At 36.7% G+C, this 20,411-nt stretch overlaps 2 protein-coding genes across 4 annotated transcripts; both read right to left on the reverse strand.

Annotated features, from left to right (window-relative positions):
• Positions 1-36: 36 nt before the first annotated feature.
• Positions 37-4,246, reverse strand: LOC145229435 (transcription factor AP-2-alpha-like). 2 transcript variants are annotated; one of them, XM_080094773.1, is made up of 12 exons: positions 3,785-4,246; positions 3,229-3,341; positions 2,798-2,912; positions 2,340-2,434; positions 2,035-2,152; positions 1,886-1,943; positions 1,731-1,808; positions 1,402-1,582; positions 1,209-1,327; positions 933-1,074; positions 501-672; positions 37-274 (listed from the first exon to the last, which is right to left on the reverse strand). In XM_080094773.1, the coding sequence occupies exons 1-12, from the start codon at positions 4,064-4,066 to the stop codon at positions 98-100; spliced, it is 1,650 nt and encodes a 549-aa protein (XP_079950899.1). In that variant the 5' UTR covers positions 4,067-4,246; the 3' UTR covers positions 37-97. The 2 variants fall into 2 exon arrangements, with proteins under 2 accessions (XP_079950899.1, XP_079950900.1); XM_080094774.1 differs by having other exon boundaries at positions 1,402-1,564; positions 3,785-4,242.
• Positions 4,247-5,931: 1,685 nt separating this feature from the next.
• On the reverse strand, positions 5,932-20,360 carry LOC145229432 (uncharacterized). 2 transcript variants are annotated; one of them, XM_080094771.1, is made up of 25 exons: positions 20,160-20,360; positions 19,729-19,878; positions 19,507-19,593; positions 19,363-19,436; positions 19,044-19,178; positions 17,527-17,616; positions 17,226-17,346; positions 16,959-17,064; positions 14,821-14,875; positions 14,466-14,624; positions 13,266-13,390; positions 13,105-13,192; positions 12,599-12,684; positions 12,183-12,302; positions 11,252-11,416; positions 10,209-10,336; positions 9,680-9,715; positions 9,241-9,344; positions 8,977-9,121; positions 8,102-8,230; positions 7,955-8,023; positions 7,803-7,883; positions 7,560-7,690; positions 7,249-7,500; positions 5,932-6,428 (listed from the first exon to the last, which is right to left on the reverse strand). In XM_080094771.1, exons 2-25 carry the CDS (start codon positions 19,853-19,855, stop codon positions 6,240-6,242), a joined length of 2,802 nt encoding a protein of 933 aa, XP_079950897.1. In that variant the 5' UTR covers positions 19,856-19,878; positions 20,160-20,360; the 3' UTR covers positions 5,932-6,239. The 2 variants fall into 2 exon arrangements, with proteins under 2 accessions (XP_079950897.1, XP_079950896.1); XM_080094770.1 differs by having other exon boundaries at positions 19,729-19,881.
• Positions 20,361-20,411: the final 51 nt, after the last annotated feature.

Below are 20,411 nucleotides of genomic sequence, written 5' to 3' on the forward strand. Positions count from 1 at the left end.
CTCGACTGTTACGTCACAAAAAGCACGCGTGGTCGGTGAAGCGTGAAACGGTCGTTATATTTTCATACACATTGTTACATGGTAACAAACAAAAAACTTATTTCTTTTCGACGAGCTTGTCGGAAATGTTGTGGGTTGGCAACTGACTCTGGTGCATGCTCAGGCGGATGACGTCGTGCTGGTTTGACGTCACCGATGACGTTTGAATTCCTGACGCGACGCCGTTAAGGAAAGGCTTCTTTTCTTGATACCTCAGCATCTCAGTAAGATAGTGCTGAAAAAAGAACAAATTAGTTTTAAAACCAAAATAGCGACAAATTTAAGAAATCGAGACGTTTTTCGACGAAATTAAAAAGTTGTGACGTCATCAAAATGACATTTCATCAAAACTCAAGTGTTTCTTACAAAAAAGGTTCCGTCTTAAAACATCTAAAATGTCACAAATTAGTGCCAAATATTTTAATTGATGAGACTAAACTGTAAGTTCAATGGGGTCTTACCTGGAGAGCGGTTAGCGCGGCACAGATAGCTGGGGTGCCGAACCCGTGGGTAGTGGAACTGAAATGGGTAAGTGGTCGTTGCACTGCGTTGTCGAGGATTGGTTGCGGTCTTGTGTTTCCAATTGGTGATCTGTCCTGAGCCATAAGATCCTGAATCTCTTTTACGATTTGTCTGCAAAGAAAAAAAGAAGTTGGATTAAAATCACACTTCTTTGTATGGTGTATGGGCATCTTCTTTATTTAAATCTCACGCTGCTTTTTACCAACCGTTTCAAAACTGTACAGGAACCTATAAGCAGCCTACGATTGTTTACAATAAGATTCCGGTTAATAATAATTAGACCTATACCAAACTCCGTTTTATTGCAAACTGTATCCTATCATTAGTTGAGAAAAGGTTGTAAAGACTAAAACTTTGTCAGATCAACTTACTTGGTAGCAAGGATCATATTTTTTCTGGTGTGCCAAATCTCTGGGTCCGAATGTTGCTTGCAAACGAACTCGGCAAGCGGTTTTGCTGGAAATTCTGTCTCGCAAACGTAACCGAAGTCCCGCGCCAAATGTACAGCCTCGCCTGCAAATGTGACGTCATATTTTAATTAAACTATCACTTTATGATTGTGACGTCATATGCACGTCATCAGTGATAATAGTTACATAGTCTGAAATTTTACGGAAAATAAATAAATTTGAAAAATGATGACGCACCTTCGACCAATGACGTCAGAAGTGTGACGTTTGCTGCCTTCCTTCTTCCCGCTGGCAGGTTAAGACCGATTTTATCGAGTTTGTCACGGAGTCTTTTGCCGCCGTCCTTTGATTTTGCTCTGAAATGTAAAAACATGTTTTACTTCTGTCCTGCTTTTAGCATTTCGTTAATCCATTAAGGCCTCGTGCTCACCTTCGGAGTACGCCACCTAGCAGCGACGCGTTAAGGCATTCTGGGGGCGACAATCTTCTTTGGATCTCAGCCACAGTTACTTTGTACTTTGATGTGGAACTCAACAAACTCAGTCTTCCCGGAACCGAACAAAATACGTCACTTGGATTCGCACCTCCTGTCACTGTGACGTCATAAGACACAAAAATGTTAAAATGGCGTGACGTCAAAACCAGTTATCTTTATTAAAACACAAAAATCTTTTTGTATCAATTTTTGACATAAGATTGCAAAATTATACGTCAATCTTACGTTATGGTGAATTACGTCACTACTAGAATTTATCGTACCTGGGATAAGTCCGCCTGATGATGGATGGAAACTGCTTTTCGACTCACGTGGTTTGATTGAAATCGTCTGATTGGGTGCTACAAATTAAGCGTAACGAGTTAATACTTGTGCAAAACGCAGTCATGCGCAACACAAAGCTGTGACGCAATAATACCTTTTTTGATGACGCCAGAAGAATCTGTAGTTGTGATGTAAGTCACATCGCCTTGGTTCTAAAATATGTCAAAAAATATTTTAATATTATTTCTATTTTCACATATTTATTTATGATGTCTATGGTTTAATATCACATGATTTACTCACATGTGCCACGTCATGCATTATATGAATCGGTGAAAGCATTCCAGAAGGTTCTTGACTCACTGCAACATCGCTATGTAAAATATCGTCCTGCTGACAGAACTCCAACTCCCCGCTACGACTGCAAACAGAAATGAAAACGTCATTATTTCGTCACTGCATTGACGTCATCACTAGTGACGTCAAGTTTGCAAATGATAAGTTCATTACGAATATTACTTGTTATGTTATGCAAAATGACTATTTTGCTTTGCAAAAAAATTACGCAATGATGACGTGACATTGCGTCATAGGCTATGACGTGTTACCTTTCAATGTGATGCTGTGGGAGGGAGGTCTGGAGGGTGGGAAGTATCTGTTGTGGGATTCCCTGTTGGCGTCCGTACGTTGCGTAGGGTTGAGACTGTCAAAAACAAAAAACACCTTTGTTAGGTCACAGGCCCTCGAAGTGACGTCATCGCTTCGTTATCTTGATGCGAATCGCGATTACGTAAACACGACAACAAACTGAAATCGTGAACGTGCGTGGATGTTTGAAACGGAGCATTTGCGCACGGACGAGTGATTTATCGCTTTATCGTTTTGATAGATAATTTATAATTCGTTTTCGGAATTTTATCAAATGTAATTCTTGCCAAAATTTACAGTCAAAACAACTAAACGTAAAAAGTTCACATATTCGCCGCAGTTTAACCTCATAATAATTCTAATCGTACTAAATTTTGAATATTTCTTTTTATTCCTACCAATAATGACATCATATTACCTGTGCATAAGGATCGGGGATTTGATGGAAATCAATGTGTGACGTAGGTTGATGTGTGTAGTGGGGAGGGGCGAAGTAAGAAGATTGAAAGTCAATCGGGTTCACTGTGTTAAATCTGCAAGTGAAAAGTAATGTTATATGTCGAAATTTGGCAGCCTAAAACTTCATCATGCAATCCGGACCCGTTTGGACCAAAATATATGACCCGATTAATTCAACCCTTACCACATTACAAATTCTCGGGTTTTGTCGGAGTTCGGCAAAGATCCGGCTCAACCGAATCCGGTTTAACCGAGGTTTACTGTATTTAAGTTTAATAAAATTTCGTTAAGTTGGGTTTTAAAGTTTCGGATTAATTTTTTTCCAATTTATAAATTTGGTATTTTTTATATTGCCACGTGTATGGCATTACGTAGGCATGACGTAATTACCTGGTAACAACGGAAGTTGGAGTTGGACTGTAAGTCTGCAGTGCTTCGGATGAGACTGTGTCAAGTTGAGTAAACTTGTTTTGGTCCGGATTAGTAGAATCTGGTCTGGACAGCTGAGGATAAAATGGTTTTGGTAATTTTTTAGGAAACTTCGAAACCACAGGTGTTTTTGTGAAGTTGAATCGCGTGCTGGAAACCGCTTGAGGCCTGGAAATCTGCGCGTGCGGTGTTACCATAGCGACAACCGCGAAACGAGTTCCAGCTCCTGATACTTTATGCGCCAATTACTTTCGCGCAGACGTTGTAAATCGCAGTGTTGCGAGATAATAACATTGTTTTATCTCTCCATTTACCATAAGCTGTTAGATTGTTAAGTGACGGTCATATTCTAGAAGATACGTCATATTAACAATTCTATGACGTCATAAAGTTAGAATATGACGTGCAATGATAACTGCGTGGTTTGTCCCAGACGTTTTGTTTTTCGAGTTTTTTAGTCAGATTTTTTTGATGCGCGATAGTGACGTCACAAAGTTGTAGGTGTGACGTAACGTACCTCGAGCGACTGATGAAGCAGCGCAAAACTGGGAATCCCCTGCACGTGATGTTGCTGGTCCTGCAGCTGCTGCTGGCCGATGACTATCACGTGACCTTCGTCCAATCGCGGGCGTTTGGGGGCTGGTGACGTCATCCGTGAGTGGCTCTCGTTCTCATCGGCAATCAGAATTGTCGGGCCGGGTTCTGAGTGGGCAGGGACGGACACTGAGTGTGATGGAGGGGGTCGTTGTAAATGGGGGGATTCTGAACCCCTAACTGTCAGAGTACGTATTTCACTCATTTTCTCGTTTTAAAGTTTTTTGTAAAGAAAACAAATGCTGAAATTGAAATTTTACATTAATTAAAAACTCGCACGAAGATTTTTGGTAGTTGCAAAGTACTGCCACTTGGCAAATTGCACGTTGTTGACTCGCTTACGACTCTACAACGCAAAGAACGATAATAACAGCTCATTATTCCTCGCTGTAGATCCAAACAAAGGCAGTGATTTACACCGTTATCTACTCTTTTGCAATACAAACTCAATTCAATACAAGATTAACCGCTTAAAATTTGAATCCTTTGTCTTTTAATTTGCAGTTTTTAAGTAAATGTAATAATTGCGCGTTTTAAAAATGGATAAGTACTGATAGAAAAAATTATGTTTTTTTTAAATGTTTCCATGTAATATTTTTTTAATATTTAACCCTGCAGCTAAATTGAGTACAGCATGAATTTAATTGCATGACGAAATGTTAATATATTTTGTCGTTTTTAAATATATTATTGTGACTTTAGGACTAACTGACAAGTTTTGTTTGTCCAATAATACTATCACAATATCAAGATTTAATTTTGTTTTAACATAAAAGTTACAAAACGCGTTTGAAAGATTTCAAATCGGAATTGAGGGCATCTTATTGATGGGTTTAAAAAGTGCGGTTTGCAAAACAAAATCACAGGATTAAAAAGGGTTTAATTTAAAGCAAATATTCTTAGCATTAAAAAATAAGGCATTCTGCGTAGGCGAATTATTCATCGTCAAATGCGAATAACAAAAATCCGCGCCAAAATTTCTCGCCTGAAGCGTCACGTGGCAAAGCCTTGCTGACGTCACCAAGTGTTGACGATTTTGCTCAGCTCCAAATTTAGAACGTTTTACGGCGAAAAGCGATTGTAAAAATAGATAGTTCATACTAGTTTGCCCAGTAACACCTTAATTCAAATTTTGTTTACATTTTTTGGCGAATTTTTACTTGCTTTACTCCTCTTACGTTGCTCCCATAAGGTGTTAAAGTAAGTTTAAGCTAAGCAGCGTCTAAGCGGGAAGCAAAAATCCCGGCGTTTTAGGCTTTGGGTCTTTAAAGGCGTTAAGACTTTAGAATGATGCAAATTTTTCGGCGGAAATTTCGTAAGACAACTTATTGTGTGGTCTGTTGTAAATATTGTTGCCTAATACAAGTGCACTTGCGAAATAAACTGATCTGACGCTGGCGAGCTGCTCTAAATTGCTTTGAGAAATCCTCAGGCGAGGCCTCTGGCGCGCACCTTGGGCTACAAAACTGCACCTCGATTCTGTCCTATGTTCTAAGTCGTCTCGTTGAGCAGATTATTGTCCGCGTTCACCGACTAGTTCGTCTTCTTTTTTCAAACAATCCAGTGAAATTCCGACCTACATTTTGCCCTCGGGCGCATGAAAGTGACAATTACGCATCAAAGAAAAACCAAACAAGTTGAGGTATCAGAGCAGCGCAGTGTCTCCTTATTCTCCACCTGTACGACTGTACCTGCGAGCGACCAGTTGAATGCCTCTGGGCCATCGACGACGACTTATAAACCTCCGTTGCTCCAACTTTGCGCGGCCATTTTCGCGAAAGTTCAACGATTAGTTATCATGCATTTCGCGCCCGCATGCCCCCAGCAATTACGACAATTGTTTTCGTTCCATTGGCATTGCGCGCCGATAAGACCTATTGTCTTCGGCCGTGACGTAACGCGATAGTGACGTCACCTTCGTCTGGGACTGGATCGTAAAAATATTGAGGTACGACATGCCGGTAGCTGTAAACTGTAAAAACAGTTATTATTTGCGAACGCGATATCCCACGTGACAGGTAATTACGTCATAAATGTCCCCTATGTGACGTAATAATGGACCAGGCGATGTTTGCTTTCGGAAAAGGTATTTTTTAATAGAAAGAAGCGTGTTTCGCCTTTTCGGTGCGACGAAGTGAAAATGAAAGTGAAGACAAATAATTTGTGACAAACTCATGAAGAAAAAAAAGTAAAGTATACTTCTTTCATGGCAGTAAATTTGTAAGAAACATAAAAATCTAACCAATAATACACTAAAAAAGAGAAGCATTTGTAACTAAATCGACCCTCAACGCATTAGTTGTAAAATGAAAGCATTCCCATAATTGCCATAAAGAACTTTTAAATATTTTGTAAGGAAACATAAAATCAGTCTCCCGTCACGTCTTGGGTTTCTTCTGCGTCGTTGCGCCCCCTGGTGGCGAGGTAGCGGGGCGTTTTAGTCTCACAGCAGGTATTAAGTTCTCCCCTCTTCGCGACTTGCAATACGGAACCAGTGAAGTAAGAAGAGTGGGCCAAGTGAATAACGCATTAAACCGGGACCGAAGAACTTTGTATTTGGTGGTTTTCTGCCAAAAAACACAACAAAACAAATGTAAAACAGATAGTAAGGCATTCATATGTTTTTTTCTCGTGTAAGTATGTGTGAATAAATGAATGAAATTACTTTGTATTGTTTAATGCAGGTTTTTTTGCCATAATTCTTAACTATTGCATTGTTTGTCTGCAGTTTGGTAGGAACTACTCAAATCATTTTGGACTAAACACTATAGAAACAAAAACGTTGGCATGAAAAGTCAATGCCATTTTGACACTGCAGCTAAATTGGCACCCAACGTTAAAAACTTGCCGACCCCTGATGTAGATGCAATATATGTCTACCAACCGAATCAATTATATTTCGTGACAAGGTCATAAGGAGCAAAAAAGGTGCAACACGTTATGGGAATAACACGACAGTGCATCGCAGCAAAAATCTATTAAGTGGCTACAAATGTGGGCGACTTATCAGACGTTATTCGCAACAGAGTTGTAAGTCGAGCCGGATTCGTGTTTTGTAACAAACGGGCTTTATTCGGGCCTAACTTCACATTCTGTGTCAAAAAGCATAAATTACATAGCTAAGTTGCTAGTTGCTGGAGATATTCTAATGCCCAACCACCCTAAAACGCCTTGTTTACGCCATTGTATATTATTGTCCATTATGTATGTCTTCTTTATAATAGGCCTGTCCAGTGTTTTTTTAAGGTGTTTTGGGGGACCGTTTCGGACCTTAAAACCAAACCTTAAAAAAACCCTGGGCCTGTCAATCAAACTTTTAGGCATTAACGGGCTTCTCAAAAAACGATTCGGGTTCAGGCTCAAATTTCGTCAAACAAAAATCCATACCCTGATATGCGCCAGGATTTCTTCAGTTTCGTACTTCGTTGTTTCGTCACCGTCTTTAGGGGCCTCATTGACGTCATCAACGTTAGACGTCGTCCCTTCAGCTTCAATACGAGCTTGAACGTCGTCGGTTGAAGTTGACGCACTACCTACGTCACGTGTCTGCGCAACGTCACTATTTGATGACGCAGCTTGGGACGTCGTCTCACTTTCGACTAAAATCGTTTTAGCGACTTCGATCCGCTTTTCTCGTCCCTGTGACGTAATTAAAATAAAACTGTGACGTATTAAGGCCTAATGACGTCATCACCTACCGCGAGAAGGTTCCGATACGCTTGAGTAGTTGCACGGTTGGGTGCGCACAGCGGAAGGTAGAGGTTACGCGCAAAAACACGTGACTTTGACTTTGCAGGGCTCTTCGTGACGTCATCTTTACTTGGTCGTCCTGACAACGGCATGATTGAGTTAAAAATTTAACAGTTTTGTCCCTAGAATTTTTACACGCATTGTATCTGACAGAGAATTTTTTTTTTGCATACAGTGACGTCATTACTTACCCGTCAGCCACTGCTTTACGTCACTTAGTACTTGCTCTTCCTGCTTTACCGCTGCTTGGTCGCGGAGGTCTTTAAGTTTGGCTAAACATGAAAGAAATGCAATTACTTTTCATGACCTCGGCTAGATAGCAATATAGCAACAGAAAAATTACGAGATTTTGACTTGATTTTTTTCTTCCGCTTGATGGCGTTCAGAGCATTTTGCGCGTTGATGTTAAGAGCTGCATAAACATATAAGTGTAAAAATTTTCAATTCTCATTATATTTGCAGCAAAACTTTGTAAGCTTGTTTTTCATACCTTTGACAAAATGGCCAAATAGTGATTTTGCTGTTAAGTCCTCAGACGCTTTCAGCAGAGCATTGTGGTGCGCTCCTATTGGACATTCCGAGTCACATGACCGAGCTTTCAATGGTCGATACCGGTCCACTGAAAAACACAGTTTATTGTTCAAACCAAATCAATTTACTTGTTAATATATACCAGTAAATACCCAGCAACATTGGCAGATAAAAATATCTAGATTAATTGGGAAGTCAATTTTATTTCGAAGTTTCAGCCATTACCTTAACTTGAACTATTAGAAAATGAAAGCAAAACGTATTTTAACCAAAAAAATTTCTAATTGTTGGCAAGGAGACAAGGCATAGGGGCGAAAAATTTAGCCTGTGGTGGGATTCAAACCCACGACATAAGCCTTCTAACGCTCTACCACAGTGGTTCCCAAACTTTTTCATATTTTTTTCAAAACGGTCCCTTTGCCATTTTTTCGAGGGCTCGTGGTCCTTAAGCCTAAATGTGTATTTCATAAAAACGAAAGTTGATTGCATGATTTTAGCTAGTTATGCAAAATTGCGCATAACAATCATCCAAAGACAGCATGTGACATCACAAACAGGACAAAAACATTACGATTGTGCGCGAACAATTGCATTTTTGATAGTTGTCATTTAATAAAAACCATTGTTTAGCAATGGAGACAGTCGATTCTCAATTCTACTTTGATTTCAACTTATTTAGTGGCACAAACTGACGCCAAATAAGATTATAAAATTACTTCAACTGCTTCGCGGTCCCCCAAAAATTGCCTCACGGACCCCTAAAGGACCGCGGACCCCAGTTTGGGAACCGCTGCTCTACCATCTGAGCAACTGCTGATCAAACAAAAAACTTACAAATTAGGTTGAAAATTTTCTTGTCTATTTTCACAACTTCTGGAGACATCAGCCTTCGTTCTTCTTTCAACTGACTTTTGCTTTTCACCGACAGAAGTTGGTTGTACAACTTGATGACGTCAGCGCTCGACATTGTACTCGAGAGCTGCAGAAGAAAACCCACAGTTAATCAGGGGGTGCAAAAGTACCCCTAAACAAACTTTAAAGATTTGCAATTTTTAAGCACACAAAAAAAGTGTATAAAATGCAAAGAGAAATGCGAACCTGATCTAATTTGTCGATATCGGAGTAGTTGGCAGTGTTTTCGGATGAGCGCGGCGTAATTTTGATAAGGTGGCGCTGATGAGTCGCCGGATCTTCATAGATTTCTGAAACGGGGTGTTTTTGTTACTGCTGTACGCTAAAAACTGAAAATTCCGATTTATCTTGATTCAAATTGCATTTGCTTGCGATTAACTGGATCTTTGATCAAGCGGTATGCGATTAAACAGAGTGTTGTTTTAACATGAAATACTACAATTCGCGATAACGAGGGAGTAAAACGGAATTTGCGAATAACCGGATTTTTCGGTTGAGCAGCATGCGAATAAGCGAAGCGGTTTGACGAACTGCAGATGCAATAAAGCGGAATTTGCGAATAACCGGAACCGCCATTGGCCAAAATAAACATTAAAAAACTGATGATAGCTTTAACAGTTATTACCTCCATCTCCAAGATTGCCAGAAGGATCAGGTTTTTCTGCAAATAAATAACAAAAACGTGTTTTGTAGATACAACAATTAGTTATGACATAAAGTTTGAAACCATCACATACTTACATCTTCCATAGACTGCATTCTTCCATAAGATTTATTATGTTTTTTTTTATGATTAACATACATTAACTACCAAGTTTGTAGAGCTATTCTGGCAATTGTAGTTTTATTCCGACGTTTCGACGTCCTGTACAGGTCGCCTTTATCAGAAACGTCGGAATAAAACTACAATTGCCAGAAGAGCTCTATAAACTTGATATTATGCCTGGCAGCAATAGCTTATATATATTAACTACATTCAATTATTTATCTATTGCTGCGTAAATCGTAAAAAGCATAGAACGCATTTGCGAAATTCAAACAAATAATTTAAGGTCGCTCCTGTGCTTGGCAACCATGTTTTTTCACCTTACAAATGCAAAATTTCAATTTTATAACGTTTTGACAGCAATATCATTGTGCAGGGGATTTCTCACCTATTTTGATTGACATTTCCTCGGCACAAATTGATGCGGCCAATTTCTCTCTTAATTCCCGGAGTTCGCGATAATGGACAGTTTGTCCACTTGGTGTATTAACAACTGTAATTCCTTTCCTTCGAGCTCTGAAAAAGGATAGTTTCGTTGGTGATATGAAAATTACTGACAAGTTAACCAAATATGAACCAATAAAGTGCTTGTTTTGGGCCTCTATTAATTTTCGCATGCATAGAGCCAAAGGATGCATTTTTTGAAAAAAACAAATTCCAAACATACAAGAGGAAAAAAACCTCTGCAGACATGATATGTGGAGATACACCTTTTTTACATTTTCCAGTCTGTTGAAATAACAAACTAGTGCCCATTTATAAGTCACAATCAATAACATTACAGCAAGGACTAAATAAAACACCAGTTTTCCAACCCATTGTTACACGATAAAGCATATATCATGGACGCCATTTTGAGTACAAAATAATTTAGCGGGTATAGGAAAAAACACTAAAATTGCCCAATTTTTACGTTTTTTCTCTAAAAATGCTGACGGTAAGAGCTATTTACGTTGGGGTAAGGAATTGTCATAAAAAATTTAATAGAACTACCTTTTACTATCGAATTGAGGGTAGGTTTTGGAAGTTACATCAGGTTTTTCACAGGGTTTGAACCCAGGACTCTCTCGGGGACAAATCGCTATCAGGGTTTTTATGTGAGTATATGGGCCCTACCCCTGTTTAATTGCGAAATTGATAATTTAGCTCTGCGCCACTTATCGAACTTTAGCTGAAAGTGACGCTGTCGTGAGGTATATGTTGAGGTATATATAGTAGATTTTCCAGCTTTAAGGGGCTAAAATAAAGGGTCAAATAGACACATAAAGCGACATGTCATTTAAGACGTATTAGAAAACGATGTTTAATTTTTTTGCCGACTTGCAAATCAAAGTACTTTCACTATAATTGGCGAATTTCGTCAAGCCACCAAAAATAAAATAGTGTTAGCAGCTATACCAACATAGTTATAATGTACAAATTTCAACCAACTTTTGAAGGATTCGCCATCGTTTCAGACATTGTTGGTCGCTTCGGTCCTTAAACTGCTTCGCAACAGCAGCCCAGGATTTCGTCTGCTTCAGTAGCTCAAGTAATTTCTGATCTTCTTCTTCCGACCACGAACCCAAACTTCCCGAACGCAGACAGTTTATGTATCTGTATGTAGAAATTTGTTTGTCTCTTTCATTCTTTTGGAGTTGTAAGTCGACTTGGATTAAAGCAAGAGGTATATAAATTTAATATGTTGGTTAAATCACAGTATGTAAGGCAGGGGTGTCAAACTCGCGACCCGGGATTGTATTTTATTGTTCCCACATGAAGCAATGAAGCACAGTTGGTTCTTTCACACTGTATATACGTTTGTTATTTATTACAATATTGTTTATTAATGTAGTTAATAGAATTAATGAACATTTTACTCTTTAATCATTGAATGTTTTTGTTGTCTTGTTACACTGTAACAAATGTTTCGATAGTGCGGCCCTCAACTTAAAAAGTATGTTTTTGGCAGTCAAAAGGTGTTTGAGTTTGACACCCCTGATCTAAGACCCATTGAAGGCGTTATACCCAATCAGCTGGTCACCAAGCATTGCCTGTCATTTCCATAAGAGTATGCCATGATCGCTGGCCTGCATGGATGCTACAGGGCTGATCCCAGTTATAAATTTATTTTCATTATAACTAGTGTTGCAGTAAATATATATTTTTCAGTTCATGGTGCTGTGCCCGAATAGAAAATTCTACTGACGTTAATAACTCAAATTCAGACAATGTTTGCTAAATACAGATAGACAGAGCAAAGGGCATTTGCTAATATTTAAATGTAAACTGTATGAAAATGCAGAAATTTTGTCTGTTGTGAGTTCTTGTATTAGCAGCTCTACTACCAGACCAAATCTATTTAAATTTTACTCTTATTTACCTTTCTCTCAATTGCGAGTCATTCCGGCCTGGTACGATTCCAAGATCACGTATATATGACCACTTCATGCCGTATTTAAGTACAGCTTTTATGAGCAAGGCATCTTCTTCGCCTGTCCACCTAATATATTAAAACCAAGTTAGTATTTTTGTTTTGAAAGTGGTTCATTCAACAATTGGGAAATTGATTAATTGAAGTTTTTACTTTTGCGATAGTTTTTAAGGTTTTTCGTAAATATTCTCAGTGAGACGTGTTGGGTATTTTTTTGCATTAAACTAAAACTTTCGACAAAATATTTTTCTATAATTATTCAATTCCATTTAATACAACAACATTTTGCATAATGCAATCAATTAGTATGACTAGTAGAATTTGTAACATAAAACTTTTTCTTTACTCAAACGCATAGCACTAACTTTGAGTGTTTGAAAGTGGGATCAAGAGTTTTTGTCCATCTATGAACCAACTGGGCACATGTTCTTCCCCCAAGCTTGTTGGCAATCTAAAAAACACATACAATATCATTGAAGTTTCCAAATTTAAAAGAAATAAGTAACAAACTTAAAATCTGAAGCAGTAGTTTATATTCACGTCTATCATATTTTGCTTTGTTTTAAAATTGATCAGCATAAACATGTTGCCAAAAACTATCCTTAAATTTAACCCCAGGTCTCATTTTGCCTTGGTTTCAACAAAATTTAGTGGGATTTTCTTTAAGATCACAAATCTTTTGACACCACTTTTGGCACAAAAATGCATGCACCAAGATTTATGCACCTTGAGTGCATAACTATTGACATTTTAACTAAAGGATAATTTTAATCTGTCCCAATCTTCAATTTTTGTCCCAGGACAATGGTTAATATGTTTGTATCATAAAAACAAACACAAAAGTTGGATAAAAATATCTGTAACCAATTACCTGTGTGTATGGGATCACCTGACCAACTCTATACTCTTCAACCAGTTTTGTCAAGATTGCATCTTCTTCAGGCGTCCACGCTGCCTTTCTGTGATCAATTACAACATACAGTCTTTCCGCAAAATTTTTTGTTCACTACATAATAATTTTTGTTTTTTTACTTTAACGATGAACTAATTTTCAGTTGATAATGACGACAACAGTCAAATGCCGTTCTTCCATTCATTTTCTTGCACACTTCATTCCAGTTATGATCTTTATGCTCCTTAAGCACATCTTTAAGTTTCTGCAATGACAATGGGGGCCAATTTAGCTGCAAGCATCAGCTGACCTTTATTTTTTATATCAGCTACAAAGTAAAGTAGGGAAAATTCTTACACAACTTGAAACAGAAACTAAGGTTTTTGTTTATAGAACCTGTAATTGCAGCTTCAAAACTTACAATTTACGTCAAAACAATTCATAGACAATTTAAAGCAACTTGGTACCACTATTAAGGGTCACTCATAATGACAACAACAGACACCAATTTAAACCAAGTGTGAATGCTTCCATTTAATTCAGGGGTCACCAAATTTTTTTCCCTGAGGCTGGATAAGTTTAAAAATTATTCGCGCGGGCCGCATAGTTTACATGTCGCCGTCCTTCCAAACTTAGTCCGCGGGGCGATTTTTATAAGGGCGCCAAGATATGGTCTTTCTATAATCCCATTTAAAATCTGGTGATGCGACTGTTAAATTGTATAGCTCGTCTCATCTTAAGAGCAATGCTTGTATATTACGTCACAACTAACAAAATAAGGCAATTGTTTGCGCACAATTGACACTTGTAGTCATGTCTGCGACGTAACATACTGGCTTTGGATTAATCCTGGGCTTTGTTATACTATGAAACTCGGTTATATCAATTTTACAAATCGCGACAGGAAAACTTTTGTGATGACCAGATTAATTTTTGAATGTTACAATCTTATCAATACGGTTCAGCAAACCAAAAAATGTGGTTGCGGGCCGGATAAAATGACCTCGCGGGCCGGATCCGGGCCGTAGTTTGGTGACCCCTGATTTAATTGCATAATCTATGCTATTAGCATAGCAATAGAAAATCTCAACATTGTGCAAAGTTTATTCTAGCCAGTCACATGAAAAAGTTGGCTATCATCTTTATTGGCTATTTTTTACAACACGACTTTTAACTAGTAAGTATGTATCACAGTATGCCAGGCCTATTGAATGCTTGAGAGACTTGACTTGGTATGACACCTTCAATTTGCCTGGGGTACTATGATTTATCGATGTGTATGCCGTGAACTGGTCTGCATTTTAAGGCTGATCCCAGTATGAAGGTATTCATGTAAATACCTCTATTTCCCCAAGCGTCCATGGTTTACGGTTAATTGATGGATGAAGGTAATTCATCCATTGTAGTCGACAGTTTTGTGGTGAGTAATCGGGTAGGTCAATATTAGATATAATGTCCCAATCCCATTCCTGGAACCGATTTGCAATTGCTTCAGGTACCTATAACAGTGTACAAAACACATGTGTTTTTTCCTCTGCAGGTAAAATGCACAATGGCTAAAGGCATATATATCTGGTTTCTTGTATGGTTAATTGCATGAAATACTTCATGGGCTAATTATTACTATTTTGCAAAGTAATTTATATTTTTATTGTTAATTTTTCCTTAAATGGATAAATAGATGGATAAACTCGCCTTTTCTTTTGCATGTTGAATTTCTATCTTTACTGCTTCTATTTTTTGAAGTGTTCTAAAATGTAAAAACTGAATGTTAGTTTAGATTTGAAATTGTTTGAGTTATTTATATAAATGCTTTTCGCTAGAAAGGCTTTTAATCAGAGATTTTTGTGCCTTTTTCTCATCTCAGAAAACAAAAAAACTGAAAAAGGGAAATTTAATGAAACTAGGAAGGTGGCTTTCTGATATATATACTTCCATTTTATATATTCTATACGATATTTACCAATTTACTATACACATCATTTGATCTACATATATCAGGGGTGGCCAAACTGTGACTCTTTGGGCTTTTGATTGCGGCTCTTTAATGTTGCACATATATTCCCCATATTGCCCAGTTGTTTAACCTGATTATAAAACAATGCATTCTATCACGTATTAACAAACGTCTGACTGTTTGTAATAACCAAGCTACGTTCCCAAAAACGAAAAAAAAATATTATTGTCCAAAAGCGTGTTGGCTTGTGCATTGTAGCCAAATATATTTATACTCACAGTATCACCACACAACAATAATCATTTTTTTATAGAGCGTACACTTTATTGTGAGTGAATAAATTCGTTTTTGATTTTTGTGTTGCGGCTCTTTTAAAGCTAAGTTTTGTAATATGCGTCTCGAGCATAAAGCAGGTCTTGCCACCCCTGACATATATGATTGTTTTTGCAAGCAAAAACGGATGGGTCCCCACATGCGCATTTGTGCGGATTTAACGTCCTGGTTATTTTTAGATTCTTAAGAAAAAACTTAACCGACTTTAGCAATAACCCAGCTTTAAAAGTTTTGTCCGTATTCTTTTTGCATCATTATTGTCATATAATTACAAAAAAACAGTACATAAGAACGGGAAAAATACTTTTAATTTAATCTCATGCTTTGACCTTGATATTGTCGTTCAAGGTCAGTTTTTAACACAATTTTCCACAACTGAAAATGTGCTTGATACTTAATAAAACGACATAGCATAGCTGCACAAAAACAGCTGATTTCTAATCACCGAAACGACTGTCTCGTAAACGTCTGTCCGGACGTCAAGCTGAGCAATCCCTCTGCATTCACCCGCCTTAATCGTAAACGAGTGAATTACTCCATTGAGAGTTGAGACTTCTATCTGACTGACAGTGTACACATATTATGGGCTGTAAAAGTAACTATTTGGCCGATTAAGGCAAAACTTTAAGTACTGAACGAATAACCTACTGCAAACAATTGTTTAACATTTCAGCACATTAGGGCTTGTTTTTTTGGCCTAAAACTTATTATTTGGGGGTTTAAGGGGTAAAATGGGTGAATCCAATAAAAAGTTATAAGATTCTTTAGAATACCTTACATTGCACCAACCAACAAACCATGAAACTCTCAGATTATGTACTTTAGTCAGTACAGCCGTTTTAAATTTTCTTTTTTTTTTTGGGGGGGGGGGCTGTGGGTGAACCACTGGGTCGTTTGGGGTCAAACTTCAGGAGGATCAAATTTGGAACAAAAACTAACATCTGTGCAAATTTGAATAAATTTAAAGCACTCTTTCTTGACCAAACGCATTTAACAAACCAGCGTTAGACAGAAATGAATATTTGGGGGTTTAAGGGGTGAATCTAAAAAAAGATACAAAATTCTTTAAAATATCTTATATTGCACCAAACAACATAGCATATCACTCAGAGATGTTGTACTTTAGTCAGTACAGCCGTTTTAAAAATAATACGTTTTGGGGGCCTGCGGGTGAACCGCTGGGTCGTTTGGGGTCAAACTTTAGGAGGATCAAATTTGGATTAATAACTAACATTTGTGCAAATTTTATTAAATTTGGAGCACTCTTTCTTGACCAAACGTGCTTAACAAACCAGCGTTAGACAGAAAAAAGAAAAAAAAATACGGACAAAAACAATATGTGTCCCCTTCATAGAAGGGGACCCATAAAAAACTAAAATTTTTTGAATAGGCTAATATCACAGCTAGGCACTGTTTAATCCAACATGAAATAAATTGCCTAAAAATAAAAGAAAAAAAGGGGGGCCTTGGTTAACAAAAAAAATAGCAGATTTATATTTGGCATTAAAAATATAATATTTGTTTTAACAGACAAAACACTTACACAGGGTCCTGACTCAGCTGATATTTCTCTTGTAAATATTCCATTTTCGATAAAAGTGGCTCAGTTAGGGTCCGCAAGGCATTTTTTTCAATAGCTGCTTTTAGTGCTAAAAAGAAACAGAAATTAAAAAATATGTTACTGGCAAAAAAACACATGAAGCATACAAATCCATAATCTTCAGTACAGTACAAACAAATTGCAGTTTTTTGTTTATTTTATTTTCCACTTATGACACAGTTAACACAAAATAAAAAAAATGTTTTATACTTTCCACAGCTTTTTTTGACCACTTTTTACATGGAACTGGATTGGGAACAAACATTTCTCCACATTCAATTTTTCGCCTTTCCACTTCTGCATTGCTCTCGGGCGGAAAACCTTTTTCATCCTGAAACACAATGACTTCTTTAATTGCCAAAAATGTTTAAACATGTGCCGTTATTTTGATTGATTTCAAATGCAAAAAAAACATAAAAACATGTTTTAATTAAATTTTTATTTGTATTGTTTTGAGTAAAATATTGCAGAAGATTTAGTTTTTAATGTAGGCATTTTTTAAATATGTTACCTTTAAATATTGTCGGAAAGTTCCCATCATAATTTGTGGAATTGGTTGTGCAGCTTCTGCAGCCCGGTTTTGCTCTTCTATGAGTAATGCCTAAAACGACAATGTAAAGCATACAACTCAGTATTTGCAACAAAGGCCGACACATAACCTATTTTTATGAATTTTATACAAATATATTTTTATTTACATGCATTAAATCAATCCCAAATTTGTTTTGTTAACCCTTTAACTGCGGCGGGCGCATAAATGCGCCCCGACACATGCCTGGTTCTAAACAGCGATAAAAATCGTATTAGTGCGGATATTTTTTACAACTGGGGTGCATTTGAAAGCTTATGCATATTAGCTTCAATTTATTCGAAAAAAATGATATGTTAGTATTTGAAAAAAATTAATTACACTAAGTAGAAAGTCAAAATTCAGAAAAAAACAAGTTTTTTCCTAATTTTTGTTTTACAGCCATTTTTTATTATTTTACGCTTGGTTGATTCACAGACAGCTGTTTGGAGTTGATTTCAGGGCTTTGCGCGCATGCTGCGGCTATCTTTGTTTACAATTTGATATGTGTTCAGCTGAATTGGGCTTGGAAGTGGGTAGTTGGGGGCAGTGAATTTGCCTTGATTTGCTTGAATATACTGCTGTATCAGTCAGTTTAGCTTTACTATTCGTGGTGACAGCAGTTATTTATCAAGAAAACAACTGTTGTGGAAGCATTTTTTTGACTTAGAAAGTTTGTGGTTGCTGACCAATATTTTGATTATATCTGGCCCTCAACTGCATTTACATTGTCAAATGGTGGGAGGATTTGGCCTCATAAATGGACAACAAATACAGAAGAATCAGTGCAAAGTACCTTGGGAATGCTTGGAATTGTGTTTTTTCTGCTAACTTCTGTGAACTGTGTTTCAAACTTGCACATGTTGTGGTGTAATGATACATAATAAACATCCCATGTACAAACACTTGTAAATGAATTATGTGTGTACAGGTATTTAGTAAACGTTTATAAGTCCGTAAATTGTCAAGATTGCCAAAAATTATGATTGAAAACAAGTTTCATACGCTCAAAAACATTAATTTTATCCATTACTACAGAAAAATAAGAAACTAAAATTGATCATTATGACGTCATGAGCTAATTAATGATGTCATCGAAAAAAAACACATCAAGTTTTGTAAGGAATTATTTGTAAAACAACTTGGAACTAATAATTGTAACGAAAAACACCGCTAAACTGCAATTTTATGGAAAAATAGAATTGAAATAACGTCATTTTGTAAGTGATGACGTCATCGAAAAATTTTTCATCTTTAAATTGTAGAAAATTTTATACCCAACAACTTTCCCAGAGAAAGTTTTTGCCTATCTTCTATCGATTTTGCATAAAACCCTAAAGAGCAAGAGCAGGTCTAAACATTAATTTTTGTCAAAAAGAATTCAGCAGTTAAAGGGTTAATATGGCAGTGAGCTTATTTTGGTTCGCCTTTCATTTTAGATAAAATCTATTTTTATTTACCTGTTTAAATTTGTTGTCCTGTTGCAGCTGTTTTATTTTAGTAAGTTGTTGTGTAAGAACTTCTTGATATGCCAGGTTTAGTTTCAAAAGGTTTAGTGGGGTTGGTTCATAATCAGCTGATAAATCAATTAATTCCTAAAACATAAATTTATATTAATTACATAAAATATTAAAAAATAAATAAAATTCAAACAACTTTGAATAAAATATTTTTTTCTTCCATACATTTTATGTAAAATAAAACTTTTTGATATTTTTTTTTGTCCAAATAAATTAATGAATTTTTTATTTAGTCAACAATTTACTAAATCTTACATACCTCATCAGATTCATCATCTATTGCTTTAACAGCTAATGACTCATCAGCTGCTTCAATGTCCTCTTCCCACAAGCCTACAAAAAATGATTAATTTTGCGTGATTTGAAATGACCATACTTAAAGCAATACAACAAAAACTCTTACCAGCTTTGGAGGTGCTTGGCTGATCATTGTTACCATAACCAGATGTTGACGTTGCATTAAGAGAGGAAACATATTCTCCAGAAATGTCTGAAAATCATTTACACAAAACAATTAAAAATCACTTGAAATTTAAAACTCAATCCCACACCACAAACATAAAAAAATCATTAACAATTATATACACACAATGTGTAGCACAACTAGCATTTGTGGTGCTCTCACCATTATCACTTTCATCTTCATCGGCACTTTCTAAGTTGGGAAAGGTTGGATTTAGATTTAATGGAATTGCATGCAATTGCAACTTGAGAATATCTTGCTCAATTTCCTTGTCTTCAAATGTTGACATGATTTCTATTTGTTGCAGGAAATCTGCTGCGAAAAAGTAAAACAAACTGTAAATTCCCATGCTTCTGAGCCATTTTGAGCACAAGAAATGACAAAAATGTGTAGTGCAATTGACATACAAACTATTCTGAGTGCAAAAAAAACTCAAAAACACATTTTTTTTATAGTTTTGAAAGATATTTTCAAAAACAAACAAACAGCAACAGACACACCACAAACTTAAAAATTCTATTTTTAATCAAATATTTTACACAGCGGTTTTGTTCAATTTGGCAAATTTTGATTTGAAACGAAATTATGCTTACCGTTTAGAATTTTCACAGTCCAAAACAGTTAGATAAAATCCCTCAAAACAGGAAAAGTTTTGCTCCAGTGTCTGTTGTTTAAGGTGGACTTTTGCGCCAAACGTCCATGCTTCGTTTTCCCATATTTTCACGCGTATTGGTACGCTATGATATACAGCAAATGTTAAACTTTGTCCTTAAGACTTGAAATATATACCACCTAACTGGCGAAAACAATTTTGCAAATGCCAAATTACCAACAAATAAATCAAA

The sequence above is a fragment of the Phallusia mammillata genome, chromosome 5 (genome assembly GCF_965637545.1).
Source record: "Phallusia mammillata chromosome 5, kaPhaMamm4.hap1.1, whole genome shotgun sequence".
In the NCBI taxonomy this organism is placed as follows: Eukaryota; Metazoa; Chordata; class Ascidiacea; order Phlebobranchia; family Ascidiidae; genus Phallusia; species Phallusia mammillata.